General features: G+C 29.3%; 1 protein-coding gene across 9 annotated transcripts in view; it reads left to right on the top strand.

Moving 5' to 3' along the window:
* The window catches only part of LOC124422557, a 278,221-nt gene extending 260,440 nt beyond the window's left edge, over positions 1 to 17,781 (top strand). For all 9 annotated transcript variants that reach the window (XM_046959191.1, XM_046959189.1, XM_046959188.1 and 6 more), the window contains 3 exons: positions 4,550 to 4,722; positions 14,938 to 15,335; positions 15,900 to 17,781. In XM_046959191.1, the coding sequence (XP_046815147.1) occupies positions 4,550 to 4,722; positions 14,938 to 15,335; positions 15,900 to 16,114 (786 nt within the window). In that variant the 3' untranslated portion in view covers positions 16,115 to 17,781. The remainder of the gene's footprint in view (positions 1 to 4,549; positions 4,723 to 14,937; positions 15,336 to 15,899) is intronic.
* Positions 17,782 to 18,095: the final 314 nt, after the last annotated feature.

The raw sequence follows: 18,095 nt of genomic DNA, 5'->3' as shown, positions 1-18,095 counted from the left end.
CGTTAAGTCGTCGCTTTAATTGAATTACATCGAACACGTAGTTGGACAAGTCGCGATAATGGAAGTCAAAGTGGACAAAACTCGTTTTCTTTTTCTATTTTTCTTTTTTTCTTCTTTGGTTCTTCAAATGAAACATGACGACGACGGTGACGACGGTAACGACGAAAAAGAGAGAGAAAGAGAGAGAGAGAGAGAGAGAGAGAGAAAGAGAGAAAGAAAGAAAGACAAAGAATCGGCTAATAGCGATTTTCTTTGGGAACTATCGTTAGCTTTGAAATTGGGCCGAGTGCTAATTAACGTCTAATTAATCGAACTACGTGCGATGGCAGCTTCCAATTACGCTTCTCCGATAGATTAGCCGAGTCTCTTATTGTAGTATCGTCATATAATATGTTTCGACTTATTGTAAGTATCACGATTAAGGTTTGACGATCGTCAAATTACAAATTATCGACTTCTCCTTTTTCTTTATTTTTTTCTTCTTTCTTTCTTTTTTGTTACTTTATTTTCTTGCTTTTTTCTTCTTTTTTCTTTTCTTTTTCTTTTTCTTTTTTTTTTTTTTCTTTTTTTTACTCGTACCACCTTCCTTCTTTTCTCCTTATTATGGCAATGATCTTATCGGGGATCATTAATAATCTGATTGTATATAATATAGACGAAAGAGAGAAAAAAGAAAAGAATTCTCTATTATCAATGAAAAATTTAATTACATTTTAAATACGTCCAAGTTTATCGAGTATATTTAAAGTATAAATCGATAAGAGAGAAAATTTATTTCATCTTACTTGTAACGATTAATTATTTTCTACGAATCGATCCATCGTTTTCTTCTTTTTTTTTTTTCTTTTCTTTTCTTTTCTTTTCTAATAAAAATAAAACTCAATCTTGACTGGTTTTTTTTTTTTTTTTTTTTTTTTTTTTTTTTTTTTTTTTTTTTTTTTTTTTAATCTCATATAATACTTATACTTTATCGTATATTTGCAAAAAAATTACTTCATAAAATTTGTCAATACGTCCTTGTACTAATCGCGACTACTCATAATACATTAATTATCATAGGGCCTCGTTATAATATTTTTTTTATAAGTGTAACAAAATAGTTGTTGTATTAAAACTTATAAAAAAAACGAAAAAATATTATATATAAATTTTTTGAGTATAAAAAAAAAATATACATATATATATATATATATATATATATATATATATATATATATATATACATATCTAACAAAACAATTATCGATCATAATCGAGGAGTAAGAAGACCAATCGTTTAAATCAAAACATTAGATTTGTTCCTTCGATTTATTTTTTCACGTTTGATCGATTAAAACGCGTAAGAAAAAAAAAAAAAAAAAGAAAAGAAAAGAAAAGAAAAAACGTAAAAATTCCATAGATCTTCATTGTCATCCACAACAATAAAAGTGATTTAATTCCATCAGTGTGTATACGATGAAAAAAAAGAATTTACTATATTTTTTTTCTCCCCTTTTCTTCTTTTTTGTTTTTGTTTTTAAAATACCACCACACCCTCCCTTGTCCATACTTTTATTTTTTTTTTTTTTTTTCCTTTTTTTTTTAACTTTCTTATTTCCCTCTAATGTAACCTGCATGACAACGTTCAACTATGATGATGATGATTGCATGCCCGTTCTGGCAATTAGTGCCAACCGGTGTACGGGTATCGTCGATTGATAAAATTGTTAAATCGAGCAGGACCGTGGAGGTAAATCGACTGCTATAGGCTGCTCTCGTGGCTTCAAACAAGGAGGGTCGAGAGTATCGTAATTGGAGGGTCGTTGTCGGTACTAGACCTTCAAATTCGATTGCAACTCTCTCCCTGTACCCCCACCACACCTCTATCCCATACCGCCCCTTCCCACCTCTTTACCCCCCACCAACTTCCCTACTACCATACCCCCCCTCCTACAATACTACTACCCCCCACCCCCTATTACTTTTCCACTCTCGTTTTTTGCGGTCCAGAGTTATACTCCATCAAAGTTAATACGCTCACTCTGCCTTTGGATACGTAACATGCGACTACATACATACACACACATATACATACATACATGTATACATACATATGTACATCCATTATTTCGTTTTATTTTCTCTTTAATTTATTTTCTTTCTATTTTCAATTTTTTCATTTCAATATTTTCTTTTTTTTTTTTTTTTTTTTATTGTTCTTTATTCGTCATTACTTTCTCACCCCGTGCAATCATTGTTTTTGAAACTGCTACTACGTTTCATTTCTTTTTTTTTTGTATGTTCTCTTAATTTTCTTTTCTTTCGTTTATTTTTTTTTCTTTTTTTTTTTTTTTTCTTTCTTTTTTAAAGCAGAAGCTCGAAACAAATTATTCAATTCAAACTCGATCTTTTATTTGTGACAAAAATTAATTCTAATATGTGCATATATATATGCGTGTATATGTTAATTATTATAAAAATCAAAAGATAATTTAAAAATTTCATTCATTATTTCCTTTTATCATCGAATATGTGCATTAAAATAAAGCATGTGATTAATAAAAATAATATATTAGGAAATATAAATGTATTATATAATAATTAATGTAAAAATTCAGTGATATATATATATATATGAATTATTTGCAAAAAAAAAGGATGATAAAATAATCGCACACTTCAACTTCGCATTTTCAATTTGAAAAGGATGATAGGTGTTAAAAAGAAAAAGAGAAAAAAAGGGAAAAAGAAAAAAAAGAAAAAAGAAAAAAAAGAGAGAAAAAGAGAAGCACTTTTACTAATAAGATCGAGCCAAAGAGATTATTTAAATATAGTAACGGCCTTGTGTGGCAACTACTCGGACCTCTTCTATTGTTCCTCTCTAGAGTCTTAACGACCATGATACAAAGGAGAAAGACCGCGCTAAGTTTACGCTTCGATAACCGTTCAAACTTTGTTGAACTTTTTACTCAGCTTTTCTCCCTCCGTCGTCTCTCAGATCTAGAATAGAAAGAGACAGGGAGAAAGAGAGAGAGAGAGAAAGAGACAGGGAGAAAGAGAGAGAGAGAGAGAGAGAGAGAGAGAGAGAGAGAGAGTGCTAGAGAAAAGAGGAAAAGCTTGACGGAAGGGTGGAAAATAAGATGGTGTTGATGGAGGATAAGGAGGAAGGGAGGAAAGAGAGGTGAAAGGATCTGAAAGGTGGTAACTCGTATACCGAATTGATATCATTTTCTGTCTTACACGTTTCTTTCGTCAGAAAGACGAAAACGAAACTTTTGAACATTGAAAATACAATAGAAATATTATATTTAATAATATGGTTGTTGTATTATATTCTCCATCATTTTCAATCGTTAAGATCTGTTATCTTCTCCAAAATGGCAAACGTTATTGTCGAGCGTTTCAATAGAAACAAAAAAGACGTGATAGGAGAAAAATTTTTCTTTTAAAAACAAAAAGATATTTCGATGTCGTCGAATTGTGATTTTTGAAGTTTTAAGGTTCATCAGTATTTTTTTTTTTTTTTTGGTTTTTTTTCTTTCTTTTTTGTCCGCTTTTTTTTTCTTTTCTTTTTTCTTTTTGTGTTTTTTTTTTTTTCTTTTTTACGTTGACTCTTTGTACACCTACAATATTTGTACGATGTGTGTGTATGTATATTTATAATAAAAAATATTCTAACAACGATAATAATGGTATTAAATTTGTCATTCGTAGGTTTATAATGTTTTTTTCTTCTTTTTTTTTTTTTTTTTTTTTTTTATTAGCTTTCGTTTATAACATAAAAAATGTATAATAATTTTAACAATTAAAACACTATATAATTTCTAACAAAATTTATTTCATAAGATAATTAAAAAATTTCACAATTTTTAAATATATTAATAGTTATCGAACTCGCAAATATGTAATATTTATTTAATTCTAGATAATAATAATATATCTAAAGAATAAATATATTTAAGGAATATTTATGAAAAATCAAATCTATTTCGTAATAATGCGATCACGAAAGTATTTCTTTTCCTTTCCTCTTTTTTCTTTTTCTTTTTATTATTATTATTATTTTTTTTTTTTTTTTTTTTTTGCTTAATCGTTGATTCATAATTTCTTTTCATTAGTCCGTTTGTCTAAAGAAACGATAAACGCTGATATCCATAATTAATAAAATTTCTTTAGTATCAATACAAGTGTATTTCTATTCTAATATTTCTAATCCTTTAATAATGCCAAAAGCAAATTAGATACGTCTATCCGTTTTTTTTTTTTTTTTTTTTTTCTTGAACATACTCATATCATATCCAAGAAGAAGAAGAAGAAGAAGAAAAAAAAGAAAAAAGAAAGAAAAAAATTTGAATCATACAAATAAATCGTTTTTCTTTTTTTCTTTCTTTCTTTTTTCTTGTCGTTTTTTTCTTTTCTTTTTTTCCGTATTCCAAGAATAGGAAAATACTGAAAATCGTCGTCGTAGTCGGTTGTTCGGCGAATTTTACGAGATAACTATATAAGATAGGGACAGCATTCAATCCTAAGGGAACAGTTACGATCATAGCCCATTAAACGTGTGTTGCAGTTGCGGGAATACACTCTGACGGAGACCTATCACGAGGACGACGTCGAGGTCGAGTTCGTAAGCAATGACAATCTACTATCGAGCAATCCGACCCCAAGAGGAATCGATCCGAACAGAGACCTAAACGAGGCCATAGCGGAGGAACGAAGGGAAATGGACACTCAGAGATACAGGTAGGGACCATCTTCCTCGACCCTTCTATCCTCCTATCTCCTCCCCATTTTCTCTCTCTCTCTCTCTCTCTCCCTTTCCTTCTCTAACTCATTTGTTCTAGTCTTATTTTTTTTTTATGAGCAATAAATAACTAAAGAGTAAGATCTTGAATAATAGTCGTTGATTTTTTTTCATCAATGAATCTCTATTTTTTTTTTTTTTTTTTTTTTTAAATATCTTAAAATATTTTATCATTTGCTCTTTCTCTCTCACGCTCTCTCTTTCTCTCTCTTTTTTTTCTCTCTCTCTCTATCTATCTCTTTTTTTCTCAGTCTTTATCGTTATATTTCTCTGTCTTTCTTTCTTTCCATACTTCTCTATCTTTATCTATCTTTTACCTAGTTTCCCTCTCTCTCTCTCTCTCTCTCTCTCTCTCTCTCTCTCTCTCTCTCTCTCTCTCTCTCTCTCTCTCTTTCTCTCTTTTCGTCAATTTCTATTTCTATCTCTCTTATTTTATCTCGATCTATCTCGATGAGAACTCTTAGAAGAGAACTGCAACGATGCATATAACAATCTTTGAGAATCACGGATAAAAGGAAGGATTTTGAGAGAAAATGTCGGGCGTCTCTATGGCGGTTTGTGCGTCTGTTTTCTTGCAAAAACTCATTCCCTCTCTTTCTCTCTCTCTCTCTCTCTCTCTCTTTTTCTTTCTCTCTCTTTCTTTCTCTTGGGTGACTACGAAAGTACGGTTAGTAGTTCGGTTGCCGTTGTCGTCGTTGTCGTTGTCGTTCGAAAACAGTCCGAAACTTTTACTCGGCAGAATCGTGCGGAACGAAAAGAAGGAGAAAGAAAAATAAGAATAAAAAAAGAAAGAGAAAGAAGAAGAAGAAAGAAAATGAAAAAGAAGAATAGAGTAGAAGGTGGAAACGTGATTTCTCTCGAAATCGACACGGTTCATGGAACGTTATATTTCCTTTTTCTTTCTTTTTCCTTTCCTTACTTTTCCGTATCTTTTTTCTCGTTTCAAACATAACGAAAAACATTTTTCTAATGAGATGCGAAATTTCTTTTTTCGACGTTCTCATTTCTTTCTCTAGAAGATAATTAACCCGATCGAGTAAAGTTAACGCGACTCGGGGAACATTCGCGTAAGGATTTCGTTGAGACGTTTATATATATAAAAAAAAAAAGAAAAAAAAAAAAAAAAGAAGAACGAAAAAGAAAGAAACAGAAAGGAAGAAAAAGAAGAACTGTTAAACGACGATCAATTTCGACGATTGCGAATTCGAAAATCGACGATCGTGATTTCCGTAGATCGATGATGATTAGATTGAACGCTTTACTTCTTTTTCTTTTTTTTTCTTTTTTTTTTACTTTTTTTCTTTTCCTCCTTATTCCTCGATATTCCTTAACTCAAATGGTTACTTTCGTCCTTTCCTTGGCCCTCGCGTGTAAAACATCAAAGAACGAAAGACGATATCGTTAAATTCTCCTCATAGAACTTTCTTCCCTCGCATAGTTATCGATATTATCAAGAACAAAGGTCCTTCAGTCATGCAAGCGGAAGAAGACAAGAAGGGAGAAAGAAAGAGAGAAAAAGAGAGAGAGAGAGAGAAAAAAGAAACAGAGACAGTTGCTCCAAAAGATACTCCTGTAAAGTGCACTGAGACAGCTTCAATGGACTCTCTCAAAGAGGTTTTGAAATAGGACTTCATCGACTAAACAGCTTGGAAAGAGTGACTTCAACCCCTTCTCGAAAACCCCTTTCATCCCTTTATCTCTCTCTCTCTCTCTCTCTCTCTCTCTCTCTCTCTCTCTCTCTCTTTCTTTCTGTCTCTCTCTTTCTCACTCTGTTCTTCTTCTTCTCTTTCTATCTTGAATAAAGAACCAACTCTCTTGCATACATATGCGAAGAAGAATTTTCTCTCACTCTCTCACTCACTCTCTCTCTCTCTCTCTCTCTCTCTATCTCTATCTCTATCTATCTATCTTTCTCTCTGTTTTTGTCTCTATCTCTCTTTATTCCATTGAACTTTCTTCGTTACTCTCACCCACGCCTTTTCACGTCACGCGATAAAATTTCTCTCATTTCTTTACGCTAACACCCTCTCTCTTTCTCTCTCTCTCTCTCTCTCTCTCTCTCTCTCTCTCTCTCTCTCTCTCTCTCTCTCTCTCTCTCTCGTTAATGTATGTACGCGCATGCGTTCCTGCCTTTCTAATTCAACTCTCAAACTTTTGTACATTTTATTTTCTATCATAAGAATGCTATACCATTTCTCAAAGATCTTCTTGCGTTTCATTGTCATTGTTACGATTTGATGATTTATTTATTATTTATTATTTTATTCTTATTCGTATTGACGAAACAAATTATGCCGTATGCCTCACGTTTCTTCGTAAAATTGAATTTTCTTTTCCTAATTTCTTTTCTACTCATCTGTTTTTTCTTTTTTTTTTTTTTTTTTTTTTTTTTTTTTGATAAAAGTACGACGCACCTTCAGTTCCTCACAACAATCGAAATTCACATTATCAAAGGAGAATAGACTTGTTTTTTTATTGGATAGGATCTATCACGTCTATTGTTGCAGAATATGCTTGATAAGAATCGCGATCGATTATCGTAAAACGTAATCTTATCATCATTGTAAAAATAAAGTGGTGCTTCTTTTATATTGTGCGTATTGATGTGGTGTACGTATTGTGTGTGTGTGTGTGTGTGTGTACGTATACGCGTGTATATATATATATATATATATATATATATATATATATTTCTTTAATAGTTGAACGTGTACGATATATCCAAGTCAATGTTTCGATATGTGTATAACGATATTATTATACTTTCTTCGATAAAATCTTGTACATATATGTATATCGCGTATATAATATATATATTTAGTTTATCTTAAAATTGCTATTACACAAAAATTGTTCATTTTATTTAATAATAATTATTTATTAATTTCTTTTTGTTGAAAGATTTAAAACCATATAATAATTTCATTTCCAATGAAATCATCGTATATAGATATATTTATTTATATATACATATACACACACATATATATATATATATATATATATATTATAATTTCTTTTTTCTATTACGAATTCAAACGTCGCTTAATTTATAATAATTTCAAATATTGGAATAATAAAAAGTATTAGAAAAAAAATTCTAACGCCACTTCACTTACAAAAATATTTCATGACTCGTAATATACAATATAAAATTGTAAAAGACGAAAAGGAAAACGAATACAAAGAAAAGTGAGACAATTTTGCATTTAAAAAATACAAAATAGAAGAAACAACGATCTATACATTTGACACTTATACATACATATATATATATATATATATATATATATATATATATATTTAATATCATTTTATATGATACATTGAATGATTCATTAGAAAATAAAACTATAATATCGGTTTAGTTATTTCTACGATCAAAACGACACGAAGAAGTTAATCGAAGAAATCACATAGAAAATCTCAAGGGACAGTAACCTCGAGCGATCCATAAAGCATAAACTCCCCCTGCAATACTACATATAAATACACACACACTCACACACACACATATCGTATATATATATATATATGCACCATATCCGTGTATTAAACCTCTCTCCTTATCAGTGTAATATCCGACACGTTATCCACGACAGGACCGATAAAGCTCGTACTCGATCATATCGAAGATCGATGTGAAGTCATACCTATGAAATATAATTGTGAACCAAGTCCCAATTCGCATTTTCTCTCGATGATATTAAATTGTACAACTTGAAAAGAATATTGTATTTTATACAGATAATATAATTAGAAAATTGTAATAATTTTTAGATCTACATACATACGTAAATGGATATATATAATCAAAAGTATAATTATTTTTAATTACTTAATAATATTGTATTTTGAAAATATTTTAAAAGTATAGGAGACCGTTCTATTTATTTATTTATTTATTTATTTTTTTTTTTTACAAATAATAGTATTATTTTTTTTTTCAAATAATATAAATATAAATATAATATACACACACACACACATATATTTATATATATATATATATATATATATATATATATGTATATGCAAATACAATAAAAAATAATAAACATCAAAATACAAAAAAAAAAGTATATACTATATACTATATACTATATTAATACTATTATATAAAAGAAATAATGCTGCTAAAATAATATTCTAATTGTTTTTCAAACTTCATAACAAAATCTTAAACATGCGAATACTAACAATTTGAAAATATTATTATTATTATTATTATTATTATTATTATTATTATTATTGTTAAAGATCTTTATATAAAAAAATAAAAAATCTAAAAGAAAAGGAAGATAAGGAAATAAACGGTTATTATCGTAGATATACATAGTCGATCGAGTCTAGATTATTATCCTTTTTATAAAAAGGGAGAACGTCGATAGAAAACAGATCACTTATATTCTATCCTTATCTCATGCGATGCAATATAAGGATCACGAAGTGGACCCTTATCCTATCTGGTTCGCAAAGATGCATGGTATATAACAGTCTAACATAAAATTTTACGATCATTGCCAATATCAGTTAGTATGAAGTGTTGCGAATCTCTCTTTTCTTTTCTATCTTGTATATTTTTATTTTTAACCTTTCGAAAATAAACCTTTGAAAAAATTTCGATCTATATATATATATATATATATATATATATATATATATATAGGAAGAGTTTAAAAATCGTGTGAAAGCACCACACTCTGTTCTTTATTTTCTCACTCTTTTCTCTATTTTTCTCACTCTATTCGATAGTTGTACTAAAAGTGAAGGGCCTAAGGGTTACTTTTTCTCTCATACGAGTGACAAATTTTTCTTCTTTTTTTTTTTTCAACGTAAGTACTAACCACCTCGAGAAACTTCAATTTTCAAAGGTTTCTCTCTCTCTCTCTCTCTCTCTCTCTCTCTCTCTCTCTCTCTCTCTCTCTCTCTCTCTCTCTCTCTCACTCTCTCGAACTCAGGATTTTCAACTTCACGTCAGTGTATCGATAAAAGTGCACTCAAACTCGACGTAAAATCTCACTCAATATTACTATAGGACTTCTTCGTCGAGGAAACTAAAAATATTTAAAAAAAAAATATTTCATTTAGTATATATCTTTTCGTAACCCTTTTACGAAGTCGAACGGGAAGGGAATTTTTTTTTCCTCCATTTTCCTTTCATTTTCAAAATTATCAAATTTATTAATGAAATTAATTTTAATCGACGATTAAAATATTTTTTTTTTCTCTCATCAACATCCCGACGACGACACAGATATAATTATAGATCTTTCCTTTTGGACTGAATATGGTTTCTTTTTTTTTTTTTTCTTTTTGCTTTGTTTCTTACGAGACAATGTTAATAAAAATGCATGATTACGTAAACGCACGTATCCATGCTGGAACATTTAAGGAAAAAGGAAAACTATAAAAAAAGAAAAAAAAAAGAAAAAAAAAAGAAATAAATAAATAAATAAATAATATAAAATAAAATAAAATAAAATAAAAGGCTCGATTTAATTGGATAAAACAAAATTGTACTCAATGGATAAAACTATGAAAAATAAAAGATTAAACGTAAATGCATATTTACGTACATAATATAGTTCATCATAATATGTTTTACGTTATGCGTTCTTTATCCTTTGCGATTATTATTTATTTACGATAAACATCGAACGCGTAAACAAAAGATCGATGTCCTTTTTTTTAGTTTCGAAACGTAAACGAATTATCTAAATACTATGTTACGTTCGGTTGAAAGAATGAAATATGTGATTTAAAGAGAGAAGAAAAAGAAAATAGGGAGAAAGAGAAAGAGAGAAAAGGGAAAAATAAAAGGAAAGAGAGAAAGAGAAAAAGTCGAAGACATATCGTTGTGTTTACCCTTCCTCGAACGAACCAACAACCAACCCCTGTATATAAATCGTTGCTAGTCCACCAAGCTTATAACTCGCTGGTGTCGCGAACGTATGTATATGTACATACATACATACATACATACACACACATATATATATATATGTATACATATATATTCTATGAAGTGTAAAGGTGATAGAGGGAGATGAGGGAAGGTGAGAAAAAAATAAAACGTACACAAAAAAAAAAGAAACAAAGAGTAAGCCAAACCACAAAGAAAATAGTTACTACCGTGAATCCTCGTTAATTATTTCGACCGACGATTCGTTTGTATGCGTATGTCTGTGTGTTCTACGTGTATATTTGTATGTTCCGAGAGACGGAAAAAAATAGAGAAAGAAAAGAAAGTAGGGGGGCGGGGGAAGCAATAAAAAAAAATGGCCACACACGCCTAAGTCGTCTCTCTCTCTCTCTCTCTCTCTCTCTCTCTCTCTCTCTCTCTCTCTCTCTCTCTCTCTCTCTCTCTCTCTCTCTTGGTTGACGATATTCCAATTTGTTGAAAGTTAAATGTGTTTTATATCGCCGCTCCGTCCTCCCTCCCTCCGTCCTCCCTCCCTCCCTCCACCTCCTCCTCCTCCTCCTCCCATCCTCCTTCTCGGTGGATAGGTATATCCTCGACGTATTTTTATCGTTTGCAACTGACCGACAAGCCGGGCCACGAACCAAACACACGGCACCATCGTCCTTTGCTTGGTTATATTCGAAAAATATTTCTTTGTTTTTTTCTATTCTTCAATTCACTCTCTCTCTCTCTCTCTCTCTCTCTCTCTCTCTCTCTCTCTCTCTCTCTCTTTTCTGTTTTTTTTTCTTTTTTACTAATATACAAACATTTGCACTTTTTTTTATGGACTATCGGTCACCCACCGTATCATGTATAGGTACATGCATTATACGTAAATCGTCGATTTGTTTGATAAGAAAACATAATAACAAATGATCTCCCGAACGTTCAGAATAATAGATTATTATTATTGTTATTTTTATTATTGTTATTATTATTATTATTATTATTATTGATTATTGTTTACGTAAATGTGCAATGAAAATTTTACACATTGTTCATTCGGTTGATTATGGATTATGTATGTACGTACATACGTTTTTGAAGAAATTAACGATAATCCTTTTATCGGCAATGATGATAACAAAAAGAGATTTAATCGTGATGTTACATTTTAACGTTAAATAGAAAAAATAAATATTATTTCGTTTATTAATCGAATGAATTTAATTTAAGGCAAAATGATATCATTTTTCTATCATCAAATTAATCAATGTTTTATAACTAATAAAATGAAAATTACTTTTTGTATTATTGATCATCAATCGACTTTGATTTAAATATATATATATATAATAGAAATTAAATTTCTATCGTCATTCAAGTATAATTTATTTTACATGTACTAGATGTTTATAGTAAATTTTAATTGAGAAATAATTGAATGTTAATTAATTGAATATTGAAATTATTGCATTATTTGAAATCATTATCGTTAGTAAATTATTTCAATTTATTATTAATTTTATATATATATATATATATATATATATATATATATTACGTAGAAATTATATATTTGTACTGTTAATTAATTGAATCTATTTAAAAGAGAAAAAATGAAAAAAAAAAAAACAAGTAAATTTGAATATCTTCTTTTTTTTTTTATTATTCTTTTTTAATTGATCACATAATTTCTTATGTATCTTCTCACTAATCGTATCCAAGGACGGTATTTAAATATTTATAATTTAAATATTTATTAATTCAAATTTTTATTGATACAAACAAAAAAAGAAAAAATAAAGAAATATCTATTAATTCGAATCTTTAAAAAATTTTATTTTCTATTCTCTCTCTCTCTCTCCATTTTTTTTTTTTTGTTTTTTTTTTTTTTTATTGCAAAATATATACTCGATATACCCATAGATAACATCATTAAATCGAATAATTTGATCGCATTGTATCCATTCAAGTCTAACAATGAAAGATAAGAGAAAAATCTCGAAGAAAAATCATAGATGATATAGAATTTTCAACGAACCGATTGTGATCCGATTTTCTTCTTCTCTCTTTTCGATTCTTAACGTTGGCCATATAAATATGTCTATCCATAAAATAAGGATTAGGTGGTCTGTTTCGATTTGCAGTAAAAAGAGATGGAAATCGTCTGAATCGTAGAATAAGGGTCCACTAAGATACAATAAAATGTCTCAAGAACAGTGAGATAAAAGGTGTTACATTATTCTTAGTAAGCCAATTGGAATTCTTTTTTAAACTGTTAACCGGAATAGTACAGTGACGTATTTATACCATTGCAATTTCTTCCCTTAAAATGTCCTCGTTATTGGCATTGAAAAGTTACGACTTTATATCGATTGTAATCGAATTCATAAGCAATTGTTTCTTTTTTTCTTTTTTCTTTTTCTTTTTTTTTTTTCATTTCTTTTTTTTCTTTTGCTTTCCTGACTTTGATCTTAGGAAATATAGGAAAATTATTTTTTTACATCGTTATACGTGCCAAAACGTTAGACCCCCTCCTCCCACCACCACCTCCCCCCCCCAATAAATGCCCTTCGATAGATATGGTCATGCCTTAGAAAACGAGTTGACCCGTGACAAAGATTTAAATTTTCTTTTCCGATAAAGAACAAAAAAAAAAAAAGAAAAAGAAAAAAAAGAAAAGAAAAGAAACGAAAAAATAAAAACGAGAAAATACTTAACTCTCATGGAGAGAATATCTTTCGTCTTAAAAGACAATTTAAAGGGGATACATAAAATTGAGGACAATTTAATTGCTATCATTTTACAAAATACATATCGCGATAAAGCGAATAATTCTTACATTCGATAAAGAAAAAAAAAATAAATAAATAAATAAATAAAAGTGCAGTAAATTATATATACATACATATTTCTTTGAATTTCATTAAATAATTAAAAAAAAAATGGTTCGTTTTTAAATCCAATAAAAAAAAAAAAAAAAAAAAAAAAAAAAAAAAAAAAAAAAAAAAAAAAAAGACGAATAAGCTGTCCCAATATATTCGATTTTACAAATTCATTAATTAATATAAAAAAAATAATACAATTTAATCAAAATATACATTTCATAAAAGCACATATACATAAGCACGAACGCAAGCACACACACACACACACACACACACACACAGACACGTTCACGTTCATCGATTGAAAAACTTTTCATATCTTAAGAGATTAAAAAATATTTCGATAACAATTTCCTCGATCTAATTTATAATAATAATTATTTCTTTTTATTGAAATCTAGGTAAAAAACCGAGGCTATTCTTATTCAATTCAACTTTTGTATTCACTCGTATCATTTTCTCGTTAGATTTCCATTTTCTTTCTTATCGTCATGCTCGTATAAAATTTCTATACAAAAGTGAGAAATAAGATATCAGTATTCTTTCTCTCTCTCTCTCTCTCTCTCTCTCTCTCTCTCTCTTTCTTTCTTTCTTTCTTCCGACGAAAAAAAAAAAATTGGTCGTTAACGAGTCGTTATCATAGTTAACCATTTATTTTATTATTTCACAGAGAATGGCCGTCTTAAGAATAAAATATCTCGATGTCTTATTTATGTATATACCTAAACAAGATATACTTCAATGACTTGAATTGTCAATTTTTTAATATCTCCAGAAAATTATACCATAGAGAAAAATTTATTTAACGTGACCCATATAAATACTTATGTCCCCTTCTGTACCATTCTCTAATTTTATTCAACACATTATCGTCGAACTTTCATAGTTTCGAATATAATTAAAAATTGATTAATAATTATTTTATATATATATATATATATATATATATATATGTGTGTGTGTACAAATTTATAAATAAATTTTTATAAATATTATATAAATAAATATTGTTTATGCATATGGAAAAATAATAATAATAATAATAATAATAATAATTATTATTATTATTATTATTATTATTATTATTATTATAAAATTTGATTTTATATATGCAAGTATATATATATATATATATGGGTAATAATAATATATAGATAAAAATTATTACAATAATAATAAAATAAAGATAATACGAATTATAATATGAATGGATAATAATTATAATAAAGACAATAATCTATATATTATTATAATTATTATTATTATTATTATCATTATTATTATTATTATTATTTATATACACTGTGGCTAGATAATTAGATAATTAACGAATATCGAAACCCCATTTTTTTTTTTAGATATTGGACCACAACAAGTAACGGACAATCATTAGTAACCGATATACCGCGCGATGGAAAATCTGCAATAATCGATAGTATCGCATCGTCGTACGCATTGCAAAGGCCAAGGTTAAATGCAACACCAACTCCGAGAACGAACAAATTGATTGACCAAAAGAATAAATATAACGAAGGAAAATCGAATTGGCCATATTATCAGATGTACAGGCACTCGGTGGAAGCACAAAAGGCAGAAATTTTCAAGGACATTCAAAGGAAAATGGCTAACACGACAGGTGTTTCCAAAATCGGTCAATCGTGGATGAATAATTCCACGGATGTCTCACAACAACGTCAGCATAAACTTAGAATGAAACATCATAGGTTAATGGCCAAGGGCAAACATTTAAGAACGCGTAAGTTGTTCTAATTTTTTATATTTTTTTTTTCCTCCTCACCCCGCTCCCCTCCCCCTCACCTAATTATCCTTAAGTTTGTATAACTAATTAAAGATTAATTTAGATACTCGCAAGTGTAATATTAATCCAGTTCGGTCACTCAATCATCAAATTGTTCGACCATTTTCATATACTTTACACCGGCAATTATAAATATGATCCAATCTTTTTATCCCCTCTACCATTTTTCCCCTCATTTCCCTACACACACGCATTATAAATCTCCAAATCGTTCAGATCATATCATAATGCGAATCGATGATGGGAGGACACGTAATTTCATAAACATTTCGTAAATCATTAATTTAAATCAAACGTTATCTTTGATCATCGGCGAATCAAAATCATGATAAATATCAATCATTAAAAAAATTTCATTAAATCATTAAAAAAAAAAAAAAAGAAAAAAAAAAAAAAACAAACAAACGAACGAAAAGAAAAACAGAAAAAATAAGAAAACTGTATTTTTAATCATTACAACGCACGTCCACGCTACGTCCCCTTATATTTTTTAATCTTTAGGTCCACCGAGAGATTGCAAGGTCAGCGAATGGGGTCCATGGAGTGCTTGCAGTCGTAGTTGCGGAGTAGGGGAAACACAGAGGACACGAAAAGTGACGATAAAGTCGCGCCGAGGTGGAGCAGCTTGTCCGCCACTGAAGGAGACCAAATGGTGTGGCAGTGTTAGTCCATGTCCGGAGAACAACAAGTCTAATCTCGAAGCGTTTCATTGGTAGTCGTGTTAAGAAAAGGACGCCGAATAACGACGACCTTTGACCTAATCTTACGAGAAGAATAAAGAGAACACACGGCCAGGTTATCCCGAGATTTATTATATTATATATACTCGATTAAGGAAGGATCTTGCGCGTGAAGATGATGACGACTGTAAAAAAAAAAAAAAAAAAAAAAAAAAAAACAAAAAAAAACAAAAAAAAAAAAAAAAAAAAGAAAAAAAAAAAAAAAAAAAGAAAAAAAACCGATGAAAAAGAAAAAAAAGGAAAGGAAGAGGGGAAGAAGAAGAAGAAGAAGAAGAAGAGAAGAAACAAAAGGAGAAAACAAATTGAGAATTAATGTTCTCTATTTTTTTCGTCTATGTTCTCTTCAGATCCATACGCATCGTATATACATATATATATATCTGTATATGTATATACATATATAAATATATATATATATATATATATATATATATATATATATATATGAATATAAAAATAAAATTACAATTGATCCCTTGGAACGCGCCAATAATCTTCTTGATAAACATATTCCTGATTAAATCACCAAAGATTCGTCAAATTTCAGACATATTTAATTAATTTTATTATTATTATTATTTTTTTTTTATTTTTATTATTATTATTATTATTATTATTATTATTATTCGAATCGATCGGATAGTTTTCATTTTTACCGATCGAGTAAGACCGATCTCGATGGGGAAGCCATTTTTCCAATTTATCTTTTTTTTTTTTTGCTCTTTTCTTTTAACGGGGATCGGAGATAAAAAAAAAAGAGTTCGTATTTTAACACTGAAAGAGAGAATATGAGAATCATTATAACTTGCATAGATCACATTAATTTTGCATAAATATACGTATGATATGTATGTATATGTGTATATTGTTCGTAAGTAAAATCAATCAATCCAATGCTGTTCTAAAGAGAAAAGACGATCGATGATTAAACCGGATTTAGTATTTTTTCAAAAATCCGAAATATGAAAAATCCTTGAAACGTCGAACTATGATATGCGAAGTCAATAAAATATTTTTTATTAGCCTTCAACGATACAACAATGATCCGTGGAGGGGTAAAGGATGGTCGAAAGGGTCGTTTGGAGGAGGGAAGGAGGAAAGAATGGAGGGGTGGAAGGGGGAGGCGGTAGTGGTACGATATATCGAACATAAACGTTCGATTATTTTTCTCCTGAGAGAAGTTGAGATACTTATAAACGTTTTCAAAAATGAAACAAGATTACTATTAACTATTTCTCTCTCTCTCTCTCTCTCTCTCTCTCTCTCTCTCTCTCTCTCTCTCTCTCTTCTATCTATCTATCTATCTATCTGATTGAAAAATTCTTTTTCAAAATTCGACCGAACGCATTGTCAACTTCGAAAAAAGTTTCACGTCGAATTATTATACCAAAGAATAAAAATAAAGAAATGAGAATCGTCCCTATCGTCTCGTATATAGGTATTGAGGAAATAACAATAAAAAAAGAAGAAAAAAAAAAGAACAAGAAAAACAAACAAAAATAAAAAAGAAACAACAAAGAGGGGGAGTAGCGTAAGAATCATGACAAAAATGTTATCATTTGAATCGATAACAATTACTCGATACGATAGCGCAGCAATGATAACGAAGACGATAAAAAAAAGGGAGGACAAAAAGAGAGAGAGAGAAAGAGAGAAAGAGAGAGAGAGGGAGAGAGGGAGAGAGAGAGGGAGAATAAAAGAAAAAAGAAAGAAGAAGAAAAAGAAAAAGAATGAAACAATAATAACACACAGGACTTAGACATTTTTTTTGTTTTATAGAGACCATTACAAGATGAAAACATTTTCGGAGAGACCTGTGTTCATATGATATAATATTGATAAATAGCATCGGAATGCTGAAGCTAATTCGAGCTAAGTGTTAGATGAAAAAAAAAAAAAGGATATAACAAAATAAATACAATAAATACAATAAATACAATAAATACGATAAATACGA

The sequence above is a fragment of the Vespa crabro genome, chromosome 3 (genome assembly GCF_910589235.1).
Source record: "Vespa crabro chromosome 3, iyVesCrab1.2, whole genome shotgun sequence".
Taxonomy (NCBI): domain Eukaryota; kingdom Metazoa; phylum Arthropoda; class Insecta; order Hymenoptera; family Vespidae; genus Vespa; species Vespa crabro.
This window is presented reverse-complemented; position numbering and strand designations above follow the sequence as displayed.